This window comes from Porcisia hertigi, chromosome 21 (genome assembly GCF_017918235.1).
Source record: "Porcisia hertigi strain C119 chromosome 21, whole genome shotgun sequence".
NCBI lineage: Eukaryota > Euglenozoa > Kinetoplastea > Trypanosomatida > Trypanosomatidae > Porcisia > Porcisia hertigi.
The window spans coordinates 370,675-390,312 of record NC_090580.1 but is presented as its reverse complement, the minus strand read 5'-3'; the positions used below and the strand labels follow the sequence as shown (position 1 = coordinate 390,312).

General features: G+C 58.3%; 4 protein-coding genes across 4 annotated transcripts; all 4 read right to left on the bottom strand.

Annotated features, from left to right (window-relative positions):
* Positions 1-785: 785 nt before the first annotated feature.
* On the bottom strand, positions 786-6,365 carry JKF63_05087 (uncharacterized protein; the record flags this gene model as incomplete). The annotated part of the gene is made up of 2 exons (XM_067901056.1): positions 786-4,411; positions 4,442-6,365. The coding sequence occupies 2 exons, from the start codon at positions 6,363-6,365 to the stop codon at positions 786-788; spliced, it is 5,550 nt and encodes a 1,849-aa protein (XP_067757419.1).
* A 1,671-nt stretch (positions 6,366-8,036) lies between these two features.
* Positions 8,037-8,465, bottom strand: JKF63_05086 (uncharacterized protein; the record flags this gene model as incomplete). Its single annotated transcript, XM_067901055.1, has 1 exon — positions 8,037-8,465. The coding sequence occupies one exon, from the start codon at positions 8,463-8,465 to the stop codon at positions 8,037-8,039; it is 429 nt and encodes a 142-aa protein (XP_067757418.1).
* A 1,544-nt stretch (positions 8,466-10,009) lies between these two features.
* On the bottom strand, positions 10,010-15,433 carry JKF63_05085 (uncharacterized protein; the record flags this gene model as incomplete). Its single annotated transcript, XM_067901054.1, has 1 exon — positions 10,010-15,433. One exon carries the CDS (start codon positions 15,431-15,433, stop codon positions 10,010-10,012), a length of 5,424 nt encoding a protein of 1,807 aa, XP_067757417.1.
* A 930-nt stretch (positions 15,434-16,363) lies between these two features.
* Positions 16,364-18,223, bottom strand: JKF63_05084 (uncharacterized protein; the record flags this gene model as incomplete). The annotated part of the gene is made up of 1 exon (XM_067901053.1): positions 16,364-18,223. One exon carries the CDS (start codon positions 18,221-18,223, stop codon positions 16,364-16,366), a length of 1,860 nt encoding a protein of 619 aa, XP_067757416.1.
* Positions 18,224-19,638: the final 1,415 nt, after the last annotated feature.

Genomic DNA, 19,638 nt, shown 5'->3' with positions numbered 1-19,638 from the left:
GTCACAGCGACAAATTTTTTTACGAGCAGATAAAAGTCAATGCATCAGTCCAGATGTGCGTGATATGCGCACAGAGTCGCGCGAAATGACGTCACAAGCAAGAAAAAAGGGGGAGGGCAGTTTTGTGTTTTTATGTGCGTGTGTGGATCTCCAAAATCGTCGCAAGATGGCACACAACGGCCTTCAGCAGCGAAGGTCGTTGCGATCTATGTATTTCTAACGTGTGGCCCTGAAAATCTCTGTCCTTGAGTACCAGCGGTGCGTGTGCGTACGTGTACACCACCTCGTGTACTACTCCGCCTTTTAAAAAAAGGGGGGGCTGTGGTGGTGAGGGAGGAGACACGTATGAAGGAGTTCGAGGAATACGCTGGTAAGTAACGCGTGTTGTTGAGTTGGTGTGTATCCCTGAGACCAGGTAGAAGTGTGGTCTGCAGGGAGGGGAGGGGAAGGCGGAAGAGGAAGAGGAAGAGGAGGGAGGGCTAAGGTAAGACGCACACAGGGAATCTTTGCAGGCTTCGTACATCCTCCTCCCCTCCCTCCCCTCCCTCTCTCACCTCTTCCACTCCCTCCGAGCAAACACACCCGGGGACAGAAAGGAGAGAAAGTGCAAAAAAAAAGGGAATGGGGGGGGTGAACGAGGAGGAGAAGGAGGAGGAGGAGAGGAGGGGTACTTCGCGCTCAAAAAGAACACGATATATATAAATATATAAATAAATTTTTTTTTCATGACGCGCGAAAGCTTCCCTGCACCAAAGAATAGAATGACCCACCACACCACACACACACTAGAGTAGGTCATCACGTGATAAGGCACTCCGCTGTCGCTGCACCACTCGCAACGCCTCTCGCATTCGCTGCTCGCGCTCGGCCAGAGACGCCGCCGCCGCTGCGAATCGCTCCAGAAGGCGGTTAATGTCCGCTGAGGCGTGAGGCGCCGCTGCTGCTGTCGCAGTGCGGCGGCGGTCGCCTTTGACGGTGCCGGTGGCGCGTCGGCTACTGCCATGAGGCGTTCGTGATAGTCTCTGTGGCGTGGCGACTGGGGGTGTTCTCTTGGCCAACAGCGACAACTGGCAATGTTTCTCTCTCAACCGCCGCTGCTGCTCCTGAAGCTGGTCAAGAGCTGCTGTGAAGGCGGACTCCTGCTCCTCCAGCGTGTCCAGAAACTGTTGTTGGGCAGAGTTGCAGGACGCTGTAGATGATATCGAACTGGCGGTTGGGCGACTCGCACTTCGAACCACTTGCGATGCTCGGGACACCGGCACTTCCCCTCCGTGGTCATGCACACGCGACACTGCAGCGGCATGCGACGGCGAAGGGGAGCTTCGAAAGCCGCGTGTGCTGACCGTGTCCGTGGTGTGGTGCGAGGATCGACTGCAACCCCTCTCCGTCGAAGACGCCGAACTGGGTAAGCTGCGCTCGTGCTGGTAGACGGCACTGTCGCTGTGGATGCCGGCACAGCGCTCTCCCGGGCCTCTCGCCGCCCTCGACTCGGAATCCTCGCGGTAGCTTGGCGATGTGGCGCTGTCAACGCGGCGAGGGGCGTGTCCTGTGGGGGTCACACGCCACGAATCATGGGAAACGTTGCCCAGCCGCATCGGTGGCTCTACGGGCGTCAAGGGTGGTGTAGGAAAATTCCCCTCCCTCAACCGTGAGGCGACGTAAACATCTGACGAGGAAGAGGCGTGGGGTTTCTGGCCGCTTGAATGCGCCACGGCAGAGCCCGGAGATGCATCATGGCCGCAATAGGTGCTCCCTGGCGAATGTGCGTGCGCGTAAAGGGAACGTCCACGGTCTGCTGTGGCCAAGTCGCCTGCCTGACGGTCCACTGATCTATCAACACGCTGCACCCCAACGACAGAGAGCCTCGCTCCCGGATGAGGAGTGATGGCTGCGCAGGCTTGTGACGGAGGCGAAGCACCCTCGAGGGGCTCTACGTGATTAGTCCATCGACCTAGTCGGCTGGGGTGGCCAGCGGAAGCAGCAGACGCACCTCCCATGCCATCCCCTTCGAGGTGCTGTATTTGTTCCGTGTCCGACTTAGTTTTTGTCCGCGTTGGGAATGAGGATACCGCAGTGGGGTACGACTGTGAGTCCTCCGCCAGTAACGCACTGCGGTGCCGCCTGTTATCGATAACATGAGGCCCTGGATCAAGGGACTCCCTTCGACGCTGTAGGAGCCGCCGGGCATTCTGCAGTATGTTCTCGACGCGGAGGGTGGAAGCTGAAGCGGGCGATCGAAACCCCTCCCCCGCGAAAAAACTGTTTCCACCGGAGATCGTTGTGTAGCAGTCTGACCAGACCGCCGGGCTGGTATAACCAGCTCCTGCCCCACCGCCTCGCTTTCCTTGACCCTCGCCGCTCGACGCCACGCCTGCGTTGTAGGGATGGTCACAGGTTTGCCGAGTCTCGCGCGCTGTCGACTGCATCGATGCCGCCTTTGGGTCATCCACGGGCACCTTCGCTGTGTCGCCTGCAGAACCATCTCGCAAGGGCGGCGGCGGTGGACTGAACGGGGAGCCTTCACTCTGCCCATTCCATGCAAGTTGTTCCTGGCGCAGAATGTGAAAAATGGAGGCTCGCTGTTGCCGAATTCGAGGTGACGGTGCTGCAGCCGTGATGTTCGTAGCGGTGGCGCCGGCGGATGCCGCGGAGCTCTGTGAAAGTCCGCGATGGTTCGGTCTCTCCGTGATACCTCGAGGAACGATTGGGGGAATCGCTGGGCAAATGCGAGCAGTCGTGTCGTCCTCGAAGCACCGTAAGTCGGACGAGCGATCCTGCTTCGTGGAGGAGGAAGAGAGATGTGATATGCCTTGCTCATCGCGTGAGGAGTTGTACGACGATAGCCACTCTTTGAGAACTGGGCTAGGGTGGCGCTGGGCTGGAGTGTGAATCCCCGATGCAGCGCGGCAACCCAATTCGCGGTCTACCAAGTACAGCATGGCTCTCTCCTCGGCTTCTACACCAGCAGCGGCGGCGACGTCATCTTCGGAATGAGCCTGGCGCCCAGTTGCCTGACTGGTGTTTGGCCAGTCTCTTCCACTGTCAGCCTCGACACCACCGGCGGTATCATTTGAGGTGCCGTATACGAACGCATCGCGCAAACTGAGGCGCCCTCTCGCCGCTGCTGTTTTCACAGTTGCTCCTGCTGTGACGGACGTTGGCGACAGTCGTGACAGCTCCGCCATCCACAACCGCTTCTTCAACTGGATGGTGAGCTGTTCCAACCGTGCTGCCTTGGCCTCAGACAGCGCCAAGGTGCGCTGAAGCAGCTGCACATTCTGAGATGCCGGCACGGCGGGCGTCCCCTGCTGTGGTTGCTGCACGGTGGTCGAGTGTGCAGAAGAGAGAGTCGCTAAGTTGCTGGCGTGGATGTCAGTCATTGCACTTGAGATCTCATCAGATGTTGTGAGTGTCTCAGTTTGGGTCTCTTGAGAGGCGCATAAGACACGTTGTCTCCCCTCTGCTGTCGCTGTAGCCTTCGAGGTTCTCGTAGTGTTGTTGGGGCCATTGTCACCGCCCATCTCGTGCGTTGTGCTGGGGCGCTGACCCCCGTTACGCGCACAGCTGCTGCCTCTGCTGCTATGCCTTCCGCTGCCTACTGACGAGACCGCTTCAGCCATCTCCTCAAGGGCGTGCTTGACATACTTGCGCATTTTGTGGAGACTTTGCCACTGCTCCGCGCGCAGAGCCCCGAGTTCCTCCTGGAGGGTCACCCTCACGCGATCTTCGACCGAGCGACACACTGCATCGATGGCCGCGTGGGTCTCAGCCACCACGCTACTTGCAGAGGCCGTCGATGAGCCGTGCCGTGCCAGTCCAGGGACTTGAAGACGATGTTGAGCCTCGTCCAGCTCCCTCTCGAGACTGTCCAACATCAAGGGAGTGGGACTAAAGGTGTGGTCCCACTCTCGTACATGGGGCTGCTGGCCAGACCATGGCCGACCCCGGTTCTGCGTTTGAGGTTGCGATTTGAGCAACGGTTCCGGCTGTTCCAAATTCGCAGGCGTATGAGGCACAGAAGCACCGGCAGGTGGCGGTGGGAAGTCCATGCGGCTGTCATGTGCTGTGTAGAAACCTTGATCCACTGCGCACGGGGCGGGCTGAAGGCCCATCGTGTCGACGTCGCTCTCTGGCTCTTTGCATGACGCACGATCCTGCGCTGGTGTCTGAGCCCTTGTGATATCCGAGAGCTGGGCGTCTCCAGAAACATTAGCGGCGCCCGGCACCGATGCAGCAGACGGCGACAAGCACAATGCTTCCCTGTGATGCAGTCGTGGCCACACGGATGTCGGGATCGAGGCCGCGCGTCCCACACTGGAGGATCCGTACTCACCCGTGTCGCCAAATGCACAACATATGGTGTTGTGATAAGCATCACCGTGCATGGAGATCGAGCGCGGAGAGAGTGAGTCTGGGGATGTGCCCCGATTGGGGGACTTGGATGGACATGTCGCTGGCGAAGCGGCTGTCGTGTAGGTCGCCGAAGCGCGCTGCAGAGGAGGGGACGGCGATGGAGAGGACTGTGGTGCCACGCAGCCCTCCTCAAACCCCGCCACATTGCTGGATACCGGGGTGATGGAAGTGGCTCGGCCAGCACCGGGATGCCGAGACGACTGCCTAGACAAGGGTGAGAGAGCCACGACGGTTGAACAGTGTGTGTCGCCTGCCATCTTCGCATTAATTCCAAGGTCACTGTCAACAGAGGCGAGCCCTTCAGGGGTGTCCGAGTGTCGACTAACAGCTACCTGATGGCCCTTGGACAACGCAGCACACCCATCAGCCGCTGCATCGCCTGAGGTTGAGGCCAAGGCCAGCTCGAGCAACAGCGACCGACCCCCATCTCGGGAGAGACGGGGCTTCATGGACCTTGGCGGAGGTTCGGCATCGGTGTTCAGGCGGCTCGCTGCACCGCCGTTGCGGTCGTGCGTCGCAGGCCTCTTGGCTGTAAGGCACAACGAGACGACCGGCGTCAGGGCAGCCTGGGGCCCTCCGTCGTCTCTGGCATCGTCAAGCCCCTCTTCCTGGGAAGTTAGGGGCGGCATTTGAGAGAAAAGATGGTGCTCCTCGCCAACGCTTTTCCCGCTTGACTGCGCAGGCACAACGATAGCGACTGGTGTGGCAGCCCCACGTTGCCCGGTCAGTGGCGATAACGACACCACACTGGCGGTAGACGGTGACGCGTGGGGCGAGAATGACGGTGAAGCGGCAACCGGCAAAGCGCTGTCCTTTGCCTGGGCCGCTGCATCCGGCGGTGGTGGGGGAGAGGGTGACTGCCGGTCCCGACTGCGCCGCCGCCTTTGCAGGCTTTTTTGCTGGTGCTGAAGTGGTCCACCGTCTTCTATTCGACCTGGCAGGGGTGACGACGGGCTCGCTGGAGCCGCAGCAGACGACGGAGCTGGAGTGAGGGGCGACAGGATGCCCATCCAGGAGTCCTGCGCACCCTCTGTGGCGACCCCCATCATTCCGGTGCTACCGAGTTGAGCGGGTATCAGACCTGCTCTCCAAGTGAGGGTTTGGGAGTGATACGGACTCTGGGGGCTGGACCCGACCTGTGCAGTAGTGGCGCTGGTGCAAGATGCCGGTGACGGTAACAGTGATGTGCCGCCGAACTCGGTAAACGAATGAGTCCTAATGCGCTTCGCGTGCGTGTGGCCGTTGTTCAGCCCGTCTGTGCTGTTCGCCAAAGATCGAGTTTGCAGCCGACCAGCGTGCCCCACATCGACGGCTAGTGAGTGAGAGGTTGCATCCCTCTCTGTTTCCTGTAGCGCTCGAGAGGCTCTGGAGAGGCCCTCACCTCTCACCAACGCTGTTGCGCTCCGTTTGAATGAGGACACAGCAGTGCGTGAAGGGCAGCAGAGAGCTCGTAGTGCAGCCTGTAGCACTCGCGCGATGTGGTGCGTCGTTTGTGCTACCTCTACAAGCTGACAGACGTACGCCTCGAACTCGGAGCGCTGATCTTGGGCATGAGCATCAACTTCTCGTGATAAAGCGACCGGTGCGCCACCGGCTAGAGGACAAACTGCTGTTGTTGCTTGTTGTTGTCCCCCAACAGATGGTGTCGCCCAACTGGGGTCTCGACACCGGCACCACTGTTCCAGATGAGCATCCAAGGAACGCACAGCATCAGTGTATAGCTGCAGGAAGTTGAGGAGCTCCTCACGGGCACGCAAGGCCTGATCGTAATGCTGACGCAGCGTCGATGGGCGCCGATGCTGATCGGGTTCATATGAAGACGCTGGACTCGCAGCGACAAGCGTGGTGCTGGCTTCCTTCTCCTCCTCCGGCGCGCCCCCATCGCCTGCCTGAGCGCGCTTCCAGACCCAGTACGCCTCAAACGAGGCGAAGAGCTCCGCAAGTGAGGGCATGCATCGCGTGAGAGCAAACTCAGTCGACTCGTGCTGGAGAACATGTAAGCGATCGACGAGAGAGACGAGGGAAGAGAACGAAGGCAGCGATGACGACGTCATCAGAGACGGTTGGGAAGTCACCTCAGCATCAACACTTGTCGCTCCTTCGTCACGTGCACTGCTGCTACTACTACTACTAGTGTGATGACTGGGGAGAGCGCTTTCAACATTCTCACCAACAACCTTTACTGTGCCAGCCTGCTGAGAGCCTCCGGCCCTGCCACGCACACTGGAGTGTGGCTCCACATGCATGGATGTACCGCAGAGCGCAACTCTCAAGGACTCAGCCAGATCCACCTGCTCCCCTTGGAGCTCTAGCAGCTTGTCGAGGTAAACTAGACACGCTCGATACGGGTCAACACTGTGGCTGGATGACCGCTGCATGGAAGGAAGACTACGCGGAAAAGGCCTAGCGACAACAGATGCGCCAGAAGGCTCTGCAGCAGCCAGCGTCGTTGCGGTGGGGGGCAGCTCCGCATCTGCTGACGTCTGCCACAGAACGAGGTTGACGCGAGACATGGGCATCAAGTCCACATTGGCACGCGTGCGTACACTCATGAAAGGGGTAAAAAAGATCTATGTATACTCATATGTGGGTATATAGTTGTGCGTATGTGTATGTGTATGTGTATGTATGGAGCAGAGGCAACTGAAAAAACAGGCCGAGATGCAATGCGTGCATATATATATATATATATGTGTATGCGTGGGCTCACGTGTTCGTGGAGAGGGCGGGATGTGCCGTCGTCTCTAAAACGTGTGCGTGTGCGTGTGTGTGGGGGGGGGGGGGGAGACGTGGCGATTTGAAACTTGCGGACATAAAACATGAGATACGAAAATGTGCACCGTAAAAAAAAAGGGAGGAGGAGAACGGTGGAGGCGGTACCGATCGGCTGTCGCCGGTACCTTCACACGCCTGTGTGTTCCCGATGGGTGGTACGACCTCCCTCTAATACAACAAAATAAGGAAAACCACGGGAATGGGGGAGGTATAAAAGGGGGAGCAGGCAGGCATGCGCGCGAGTGTGTGGGTGTGCATCACCACTATTGCACGCATAGAATCGCTTGCGTTTTCCCTGTCTTTTCGTAATCTGGTAACGACGCGTAAAGCGTAGTGCCGCTGCACGAATCCTGCTGCGAGCGTGTGTTTGTGTGCCCATATCGAAAGAAATATACATATGGGTGGACACTCCCGCTCCAGTGAAATATACGAACCACACACTCAGAGAGGAAGACACATGCCGGGTGGGGAGAGGGGGTCACCACTAGCCTGAAGCGCAGGCGAAGGACAGAGGAGAGCTGGCGGGGATAAAAAAGCAACGAGAGGAAAGGGGGGGGGTCAACAAAAAAAAAATATGCTTCGCCAAGTCCCGGGTAACGTGGATGTCGCCTGTGACCACACGTGTGTAACGACCACAGCGTACGTTGGGCACGCGACATGTCGCGCCAGGAATGATGCAACTTTTTTCTTGTTTTACGTGCGTAGATCCCTTACGACCTCATGAAAAAAAAATAATAAAGGAAATAAAAGGCGCCATCAACGCAGTTCACCCCCTCAAAAAAAAAAAAATCACAGCAGCAGTAGCAGCAAAAAAAAAAAAACTTGTGGCTCCTCTCCTTCCCGATCCATCACGTGCTGCCAGCCGCCATCTTCGCCTTCAACTCGCGTATCTCCATCATCAGCTTCTCTGCCCGGATCGCGTCACGTTCGTGGGCGTACCAGTAGTTGTACTCCTGATCTAGGCTGCCGGCCTGGATCGACTCCACCGACAACACACCGCTGAGGCGGTGTGGAGCGTTGTCATCCTGGATGCTTTCCAAGTTCACCAACGCTTGCCGACGGTGCATCCGTTCCATCTCGGAGTAGTACTTGACCGCCTTGTGGCGCAGTTCTATATGCGGACCATCGCGCTGGCGCTCAAAATACTCGGATATGTGGTAGCGGAGCGGAAAGATGGCAGTGATAGCGACACAAATCATTATGGGAGCGTAGGCAGTCGGACTCGACGCCATGAAACCGAGTGGCGAGTACCACGGACGCTGCACATAGCGGACCATCCTTCCGTCGTCCTTGCTACCGAATGGAGGGGGTGAGTGTCTGTGCGTGTCGATATGCCTCGGAATATCGGACAGTTGGCAACTAAGCAAAAACACGATGTACGTGTAGTGTAGGTGGGGGGGAGGGGGGAGGGGGGAGGGAGGGCTGATGATGTGTAGGGACACAGACACGCACATCAATAGGTATTGGTGCTGCTGCTAACGATAGTATGTCTAGCTGATGAACGGCAGAACGGACGCGCCTTCACTACAAACTACGAACTGACTTTAAAGATACTACTAGCAATGAGAGTAGAATAAGGAAAAAAAAGGACGCGTTGATGATGGATGGATACCTTGGCCGGGCTACACCACTGCAACGGATCGAGAGACTACAACTACTACTACGACGAGTGCTAGCCCTTTGGCAGTCATGGCACCGCGGGTGTGGTGTGTAACCAGGAACAACGTGGGAAGGGGGGATGAGGGGGAGATGAGGGGGGAGAATATTAAAAAAAGACATCTAGCAGGGAGCGAAGAGCCCCCTGATGCGCGCAGTTGAAGTCCACTGATGCCCTGCGGGGCCACATCACCCGTGCGATGGGTGCGTGTCTTTCATTCCGCACATGTCCGCCGCCCCTCTCACACAAGCATATGTGCAGATAGAAAACCACTGTACCCACGAAAAAAAAGGTGGATCGCACTGACAGCGGGAAGTCGAGCGCTGCACATGTTGGTAGCAGTGGAGGCAGTGGAAGCCGCCAACGCCGCTCCCCCTCCCCCCCCTTCCCTTCAACCCCCCTCCGCACACGCACGTCCGTGGCCCGCGGATGGGGGGAGGAGGGGGGGGACGATTGATGTTGGTGTTCCTCTTGACGTCGGCTGCAGCCACAGTGGGGATCCCCCCCCCTTTTTGGGGGAGGGGAGGGGAGAGGCGTTGAAGAAGAGATGAGTTTGAGAGAACGATATGAACAAGTGTGCATCCAATAAAAGGCGGTCGGGGAGGGGGAGAGGGGCGAAGGGGCGAGACCCGTAAAACACCAACGGGCGCGCACGCACAGGCACACACACGAAAAAAAAGTGAATTCCATGGAAACTCAAACAACAACGAAAAAGGGGGGCCGAGAGCACAAGACATAAAACACGCACGCCGACAGAACACCCCCGGCCACGCCGGGCACAGCCGTGGACACAAAAGGCGGGGGGATATAAAAATACATGAATGAAAACAGCCAACGGATATGACAGATACAGATTGAGAGAGTAGCGCTCTGCTCTACATGGTCTCTCCCTTGGCAACTACATGGTAGCGTGGATGCAGAAAAGGGGGAGAAGAACTTCTTTTGTTTTTTTCAGGGGGCAAGGGACCAAGACAATGACAGGAGAGGGCGGGGGGGGGGAGGGGGGGGTAGATGGATGGAAATACGGGGAGTGTGGGCATCGGTCACCCTCTCACAACGCGCCACCTTCGGCACGGTATACACACGGCCCATGACTCTCTTCTCAATCCACCACCCACCACCACCACCGCCATCATTCGAACCCCAGTGGGGGTGGTTGGTAGCTTATATCTTGAAGTTAGGGCTCGCCGCTGCACTGCACCAAGGGCAGCGCTTGGCCGCAAGCACAAACTTATTCCAGTCTGCCTGGTTCGCCGGCCGCTGGCATTGCGAGCACTTCGTTAAACCACCTCCAATGATGGGGTAGCCGGTCACTGCGCATGTTGGGAACACCTTGCCCGAGTGTGGGGACTTGACAGAGCCGGCAAACATCGGTTTTCCGCTCTCAGGGTCGTTCACCATCGGCAGCGTGCGGTCCTCCGAGGCGGACGTGTTGTCGATAGAGACGGTCAACACCCAGTTGTTCACCTCCTCGATCGCCTGCGCTGGAACAGTGGGCCCCTTCGGCAGGCGGTACACCTTTGGGAAGTCTGTCGCGTCAAAATCTGCGTTGTCGATTCCACTGCTGTCGTTATCCCCGTCTTCGATGCGCTCGGTGATGTCTAGTGCGCGGTTCATGTATATAAACGCAACGTCCTGCATCCCCTCAAGCCCGGAGCGCTTCGCGGCCATGCCGGCGTCGTAGAAAGCCTTGTCCGGCGCCACATGCGGGATCCAGCGCGGCAGCCCGAGCATGAGCTGCACCGCAAATTCTGGCATGTTCAGCTCCGTCTCCATCTTGTGAGACATGAAATAGATATGCACTACCGCCGTGAGTGCCGTCGCCTTGGCGATGTCCTCGCTCTTCTGTCCGCACCGCGTCATGCTGTCCACAACCTTCACGAGGCCGTCGTGTAGCGGCTGCAGTAGCGACACCACCGCGTCGACACCGGGCAGCAGCGGAATCACCTTCTGTGCCAACGACATCCATGTTTCGTAGAAACGGAAGTCGTCTGCATCCATCATGTTTTTGCTCAGCGCCTCGAGGCACTGTACTGCGTCACCCTGGCGAAGGAGGTGCTGCACCTGCAGGCCCGCCACGTACTGGACCTCCTCCTGCGACTTCTGCGCCGCCATGCGCAGTGCGTTCGCGAAGTCCGCCTTGGTGATGTACGCCTTCATGGCCGCCTCGGGGTCCATCTCCTCCACCACTTTTGCGTCTTTAATAGACCCACCAGAAATGCTGTCCTGGACGATCGCGCGCTTCACAAAGTTTTCCAACTCGGGACTCACACGCTTCGCTAGCGTCTCGGCCATGTCGAACTTGCGTGCCTGTACATACATGTTGATGGCGGCCTTGTAGTCCTCGCAGTCCTCAAGGCACTTGCCGGCCTCGACGTAGCGTTGAGCAGCCTTGAGCTTGTCCGTGGCACTGCGCAGCACATCCTTCAGCAGGCCACGCGCGTGTTTTTGCGCTACCTTCACCGCGCGCACCCAGAGATTGGCGAGTACGGCCGGATCCGGCACCACCTCCGGCGTTGCCGCCAGGTATGTGTCAATCGCCAGCTGGTACTCGTTGCTCTCCTCCAAGACCGCCCCAGCCTTCTGCGGATCATTTGACTCAAGTGCCATGCGCTTTGCCACATCGCCCTGCATTTCTGGGCAGTGCTCCCTCGCCACCTGCTGCGCCTCGCGAAACATCTTTGCGTCCACGTACATCCTGAGCAGCGCCTCTGGTGCGTCTGCACGCAGGAAGTGTTCCGCGGCCTCCTTGTAGTTGCCCTGCTGGAAGCACATCCGCCCATTAGCGACGCAGATGCCCGGCACCGCCGACGGGTCATGGTTCTCGGCAACGTGCATTGCACTGGTGAAGTCATGCTGGTGCACGTACATATCAATGGCCTCGCGTGGCTTGCCAGACTTGATGAAGGCATCCTCGGCCATACGAAAGTCTCCCCGGTCCTCGTAGTGAATCGCGTATTTGAGGTACACATACGGCACCTTCGCCGGCTGGGCCAACTGCGCCCACTGCAGCGCCAGGTCAAACTTGTGACTCTCCAGCGCCGCGTCGATGCCGACCTCAACAAGATTGAACTTGCTGAGCAACCGTACACCCTCTTCGCCTTCCATTGATGTCGCGCGCGACACAACTACCTGCTTTGCTGCATTCGCGCCGCCGTGCACCTTGGCCACGCGCACAGCATCATCCCAGAGATCTCGATCCCGGTACATGGAGACGGCGCGGCTCCAGTCCTTGCCAGCAATGAAGTGCGTCTCGGCAGCCTTGAGATTCCCCTCTTTCTGGAACTGCGCGGCCAGAGCTAGGTGCGTCTGCAACACGTAGCCGGAGCGGTACGCCTGGACGAGCCGCATCATGTTTGTGTAGTCACGATTCTTTCGGTACATCATGATGGCGCTATCGGCGTCGTTCACCTTCAAGTAAATACGCTCGGCGGCGGCGTAGTCGCCCTTCGTCTCGAGCTGCTTCGCCTGGCTTACAAAGAGTTCGACCAGTTTCTCCTGATCCAGGTGACGCTGAGCAACGCGGTACATGTGATCCGTCATCCCAGCGCGTGAGTACATGTCAACGGCATCGCTCACGGCACCCGACTTGATGTAAAACTTTTCCGCCTCGGCATACTGGCGCACCTCCTCGTAGTGTTGTGCGATCCTCTGGTACGCGCTCCTGGTGGCTGCGTCAACTGGCGCGGCGGTGGCGGCCGAGGAGGCTTCGGAGCCACCCACACCCCCGCCGCTCTGTGCGTCTAGGATGGACGCCGCCTTGGCCCACTGCCGCGAATCCAGGGCCGCCTTCACGGCCTTGCCGTATTTGCCGGCCTCGTTGTAGTGATTGATAGCCTGATCGACGTGCTTCTGTGAGACAAGGTAGTCCCCCCACGCCTCCTCTAACGGGACAACCTGCTGTGGCGCAGCCGTTTTGGCATACTCGACGGCGCGGCTGAAGGCGTGACCGCACTTGTATGCGTCAATTGCCCGATCTGTCATGTGAAGCTTGTCGAAGAAGTCGCCAGCAACCTCGAAGACCTGCGCCTTGAAGAGCGCTGCCGCAATCGCCTCCAGCAATTGCTGCTCGGGCTTCAGGTTGTTGGCGGAGACCACCTGTGCGGCACGCGCCGGTGTACCGCCGCGGAGGTACAGGTTGATGGCATCAATAAACTTGCCGTCTTTCTCGCGCATCTCGCCTGCTTTTTCGTACTGACGAGTCTCCATCAGCCATGCGAAGTATCGAGCGCGACGGTTGGCGATGTCCTCAAGGCCGCGCGACTCAGCGATGGCCAGGCTCTCGTCGAACCGGTTCATCTCCTCCCACATCCGCATGGCATCCTCCACGCGGCCATTCTCGAGGTAGAGTTGCTCGGCTCGCTTGAAGTCACGGTTCAGCATATAAAGCTCTGCCAGCACCGTGTAGTGCTCGTAGCCAGTGGTGGCCCCGGCGCTGTCTGCCTTCGCCTTTGCTGCGAGTCGACGGATGCCTTGCAGCGCATTGACCTTCGCCACATCACCAAGGGCGGCGTAGCAACGTTCCGCTATAAAAAGCTTCATCTCCTGCAACGAAACCTCGGCGAGCGTGCCCCACATGGCCTCGGTGCCAGGGGTTAGCGCCGTGTTTTCCAGCAAGTCGCAAGCGCGGTCCAGGTCGCGCTCCTCCATGGCGGCGCGGAACTCGATGAGCGACTCGTCCAGCGCGTAGGCGACAGTGCTCACGCCCTCGTCTACAATGACCTCCGTCTTGCCGTTTCCACGCTCCATACCCTCAACCTCGCCACGAATCGGCACGATGGTGACACGGTCCGGAGACTCAACGTTGTACCACACGCATAGCTCTAGGCGGCTCTGCGCCACAGCCACGTCGCTGCGCGGCACCCACTGCACGTACGTGCAGTAACGCAGGAGTGTGGTGCGCTGCTGTGTGGCAATGTTGTAGAGAAACAGCTGGTGCTGCCTATCCCGAAAGAGAAGCCGCGACGCACGAAAGTCGAGCTCCAGCCAGTCGATTTTCATCTCGTGGGCCACACGGGCGATGGAGACGCCACTCTTGAGGTCATCGATCTGGATCGTTTGTCGATCAATGAGGTATGCAATGAAACAGCGCGAGTTGTCCACCTCCAGTGCACCGGGTACGCCTGAGACGGAAGCCGAGGCCATCTGCGAACCGGTGGTCGTGTTCACCTCACGACGCTGCCCGCGGGCACCGTGGCTGTCGGCCGTTTTAGAATACGTGTCGCCGACAATGGGGTTAAAGACGCGCACACTGATACGGTGCGCGTTGTGCTCCTCCGTGCGGCACGTTCCAAGGATCAGGTTTTTGCCGTACTCGATGAGGCACAGCTCACCTACGTTGAAGACCATGCAGATCTGCTCATTGTCAAAAGCGAACCGCTCCCGCCCGGTGAGCTGCCACGGCACCTCGCTCAGCTTGTGCGACATCAAATCACCAATAAGGAGGGTGGCCGAAGTATGAGCGACGAGGTAGCGGTCCTGGTAGACGTTCACCTTCTGAATCTCGAAGCCCATGTAGGACTGCAGCACCAGCCGTGTCCCGCTCGCCAGTCGCTTCACAATCACCTGACTGTGACTCACATACGTGAACTCGTATGCACCACGCATGCGGTAGCGGCGAAGACAGCAATCGAAGAGGTCCACTGAGCCAGTCACAGACCCAGTGACTAGCCGGCTCCCATCGTGCTTCCACTGCATCGCGCTGAAGCCCTCGCTGTGCGGCAGATACAGAACGGTGCCCTCCTCCCACTTGCGCGAGCGGATATTTAGGTCGAATACGCGAATCTGCTCCCGTCCGGCGATTGCGACGGCGTGCCCGCTCGGGTTGCAGACCCCACCCGTGAAGCTGCCGACATCTTTCGAGTCGAACGGAATCACTTGCGGCTTCTGACCGCTCTTTGGGGTGTAAAATGCGACTTGGCAGTCGTTGCCGGCGGCGCAGATGCTCTCCCCCCATGCCAGCATGTACGGTGCACAACTATGGATGAAGAGCCGCTTCGCCCCAGCCACCTCAGCACCGTCCTCTGTGGGTTCGAAGATATACTGGTAGACAACACCATCAAGGTGACCTGTGAGGATCTTCGTGTTGTCACGGCTGGTGCACATGGAGACGGCTGGGTGGTCGTGTGAGTAGAGAACGTGTGATTTGTTTGCTTTCAGCATCCCCACCTTCACGCTGCCATCTAGCGTGGCGAACGCTATCAGCTCAACTCCTTGAGACGACGTGTTAGGCCACGCCACGCACGTAACCGGCGATGACTGCGACAGTTTGTTTCGGATCGCCTTCTTTTCCCCCCATTCCAAGCCGAGCCGGTACACAAACACGATGCTGTCCGACTGTGCAATCGCCAGCAGCGAGCTGTCAGGGGAGAAGGCCATACCTGTCACGATGTAACCCCGCCCACCTTTCTCCGACGCCGCCTTGGTCGCGAACTTGTCGCGCCGCTCGCCCTGCTCATCAAAAAGCTGAATATGCCGTGTGGCATCGGCAACAGCCAGACGCTTGTTATTGGCAGAGAAGCAGATGGCCTGCGTGCGGGCTGTGCCCTGGTGACCCTTGATGAGGTTCTGATAAAACTGCACCTGCATCGTTCAAGAGCAGAGTAACGGTGGTGGTGGTGGGGAGGGGGGGAGGGAGGGAGGAGACACACACACACACACCCACACACACACACAAGCACACAAAAGTGCTTTTCAAGACACCAGCGACAGCAATGAGTGGGACGCGGGTCTCAACGACAGTGCCCTGCCGCCAGGAAAAAAAAAATTACGGTGTCCGTGCCCGTGTTGCCTCTCGGCCGTGCAAAAGTCGGTGCGAACCCGTTCTAGGATGTGTGCGTAAGGACTGAAGAGCCAATTCTTGGGGGAGGAGGAGGGGAGATTATTCTTCAATGTTTGCCCTTGACGTGTAAAATAGTTTTATGTGTTTGACGCTGGATAAAAGAGAGGGAGAAGAGAAAAGGGGGGAGAGGGAGGGAGAGAGGGGCGCGGTTTAATGGAGAAAAGTGCCAAAACAGGCAAACAAGTGCATCACAGCATGTCTCGACAACACCACACATACACACACATACACACATACACACACAGTCCAGCTTTTCTTTTTATTATGGTGACGGCGAGAGAGAGATGAGACCACACAGACGTGCACACATACAGCACAAATAACACAACCCCCTTACACACAAACAAAGGGGGGTACCGACTAGATGTTGGGAGGGAGGGGGGGGGCGTACACGGGCGCGGGTCTCCACGGCGGTCAACTTTAGTGTGAACAACAACAACAGCAATGGGATAAAGAAGGGGCAACTGTGGGGTGGGTGGTCGTTGTGGCACACAGGCGTAGAGAGGTGTGAGCAAGCACGGAACAACGAACCAGCTGCGGAGATCGGGCGACGCAGCACAGGGGGTGTATAGGGTAGGCATCATATTTAGCACCACCACCACCACCACCACCCCTTCGCCTTCCCTATCCTGGTCTCCAAACATCTCCTCCCCTCATTCGCAGAATAGCCTCTTGCACTAAACACTGAAGACAGCGTCGTCTGCGTCATCGCCGTCAGCGCCGTCAGCGCCGGCGTCAGTGCGCATGGGTGGTGAGTCGTCCTGCGCAGTGGCAGTAGTTGTGGTATTGGCGGCGGAAGAAACTGCCGTGGCAGCTGCGCGCTTGTGGTTGTGTGAAACATCTTCCTGTGGGCTCGCCGTCAGGCCACGAAGAGACGCCAGCAGTATGCGTCGCAGAACACGCATCGGTATCTCTTTGTCTGGCTCGGATATGCTAAATATCGGTGCGATGCCGCCAGCTATGTCCCCGACCACAAGACGATCCAGAAATCCCTGATCGGTGCAGCTCCGCCGAACCGCGAAAGCGAGCGCGGCGGCGTCGGTCGCTCGCTTACGTGTGACAGTGTTGTACAGCACCAGGCGACCCACCACCTTCCGCTGGGAGACCGGCTGCTCAGCTGCGGTGGTGACAGCTGAAGATGCGCCAGTAGTGTCGCTCAGAGGATGTGGAGGCACCCTACACGATGCTGGCGTCGGCCCGCTGCCGCCAGAGTCGCTGCACTTGAGGCTCTGGCGAGCCACTTTACGCCCTGCAGAGCGGTGTCGAGGCCGCTTGCGCTGCTGATGCGCCGCGATGAGCAGCGGGAAAAGCTCGTTGGTGTCGACAGTGTGATAAAACAGCTGCTCAATCCACCGGATCTGCGACATCTCAGCGTCTGGGACGGCCAATAGCAGCGAGAAGAGCAGCCGCCCCGTCCACCACTCACGGCCGTAGTGAAGAAAAAGCTCTTCTCCAGCGTGCAGATCCCGCAAGGGGACGAGGGTGAGAAGGTCGGTATCGGCGTCGATGTGCAGGGCGACATTCGCCTTCTGCTTCAACGCCTGGAAAAGCCTCTCAGCTGCGGCGTGCAGCTCCTGCTCAGACGAGAGTCGCCGCGCAACCTCCGGGTCTGCGCGGAGAGCTGTCAAGAGCGCCTCGCGCTGTTCAGATGTGTCCGCATCACCAGTGCTCTCGTAGAGCGTCATGCGCTGGCGGTGGCCCTCCCAGTACTCATGGTTGGCCAGATCATCAGACGGCGGCAGTGGCCACGCCACGCCATCGTTAATCTCGAAGAGGTGCGCTTCCTTGATGAGCGGGGGTGACGTCTTCAGCTGTGGGGGCGACACCAGTCCAGAAGCGGGTGCTGGCGCGCCAGCAGAGCGTCCGTCGAGGGTGTTCCTCGTGGATGCAACGACCTGCTGATTGGCTGGGTGATGCGACTCATCGACGGCAGAGAAAGTAGTGCCATCGGCCTCGTCCGTGTTATCGTCTCTATCCCATTCCGGTGGCGGCCCAACAGACCCCCTCTCTTGCGCTGCCTCCATTTTAGCAATGTCAGTATGCCTGCCGAGGTGAGCCGCTCGCGACGACATGCTCTCCTTGGCGACGGGGGCTTCGGAGTGGAGATACCGATGATGATGGCGACTGCACCACGCCTGCAGGCCCACAACGTCTGCGCAGAGAGGTGCAGCGGTGCTTGGTGCAACCAAGTGCCAGCCCTTCTCTGTCGCCACGTGCAGGTAAGAAGACGTGCTGTACATGTGTCGGAGGGCCAGAAAGCGGCGCAGTGAAATATGGTGTCGAGGAGCAAACGCCAAATTTATCACGAGCGGAGGGGCCTGTGTGACACCTGCCGACGTCAGGCCGAGAGGTGTGCCAGGTTGCCCTGTGCTTCTGTCATGTACAGGCGCGCTCGTGGTGGCCGCCGTGGCAGAGGCGGCGTCGGGTAACACCTCGATCGGGTGGTACTTCTTGATGGACTTGGTGAGAAACACCCCGCGCAGCCCAGCAAGACGCTCGCTAGGGCCGAGGCGTGTCACGACATCTCCCCCCTGCATCGTTGCCGACGAAGACGCCACAGGTAAAACCCGCGCATGTCGCACGTGGCAGACGACCAACGCGCGTCTCTGCACGTCAACTCGTGCCCCACACAGTCGCGGAAGCGACACTCGTCGAAGAAGACGCGAGTCACCACGATTGTCACGCAGTCCCCGCTGCAACCGTTTATGCGCCAGGGAAAGACATGGAGTAACGGGCAAACTGATGAGCGGATGCTGCGGCATGAGCCTTGCGACTCTTGGTCTCTCTACGTTGCTGTGCGCAGCGCCTACACAAAATTTCTCTCGCAGACGTAGCGGGGGTGCGGTGCGGTGCGTAAACAACTGCGATTGTCTGCAAATGGAAGAGGGAAAAAAGGGGGGGAAGAGGGAAAGGGGGGAAGAGGGAAAGGAGGGAAGAGGGAAAAAGGGGGGCTACTGCGTAAAGAGAACGACATGAAAAAAAAACCCTCAGTCAGAACTAGAGCAACTGGAAGAAGAGTTTTTCTTGGTGTGTGTGTGTGAGGGGGGGGGGGCCGGTGGACATCGCGTGCGAGGTTCCAGCACCGTACACTGGCATGCACGGCCATCGTAAGAAGTCATCCAAGAAAACGCGTGGCGTTTAGATGCATGTTGCCAGAGGTCAGTCGGAGGATACGCCCGCAGCCAGGTTGAGGAAGAAAACCAACGTACAGATATGGGGTCTAAGGCGCACACGCACATCCACATACACACACACACACACACATTACAAAAAAAAGAGTGAATGGCAGCTGTAGCGACCATGCTCAGTTTGTGTGTAAGTGAATCACGCGGCGTTGGCGTAGTTGTTTTTTTTTTGATCGATGATGCGTGTATGAGCATCGCGCAATGGTTCGCCTTTTTTTCCGCCCCCTCTGTTGCTGCTCACAACAACATCACCCCACACTTTGAGGTTGCCGCAGGCGTTCCTGTCACAGAGCAAATGAGAACCAGGGGAATGAGCTTTAGGTACGCCTCACACCCTGCTTCCCTCAACCCCTCTTCTTGTGGATAGTGCTCACGCACCTTCACTGCCCCAGGTCTCTCCTCGCACAGCACCCATCTAGTGCTTAAAAGCCGGCATCAGTAGCGACACTAAGCTTGGCCTTTTTTATGTCGTGGGAGCTCGGCCCCGTCATCTCCGCCGGCGATTTGGAATTAACAGGCGAGAATGGAAGGGGAGGGACTTGTCTTCGAAGAAAAAAGTAAACACAACCAACAGAACCCGCTACCCCACGGTGTAGGTGAGTCCAGTGCCCTTATCCCGTCCCCCCCCCTCCCTCCTCATAAAAGGGATCAGCGATAACACAGCAGAGTAGAAATGGAACGTGATGGAGCCACTAAACCACTTATATGGACGCACGCGCTGACATGCATGAGCAAGCACACGCCATCATTTGGGGGGAAAGGGGGGA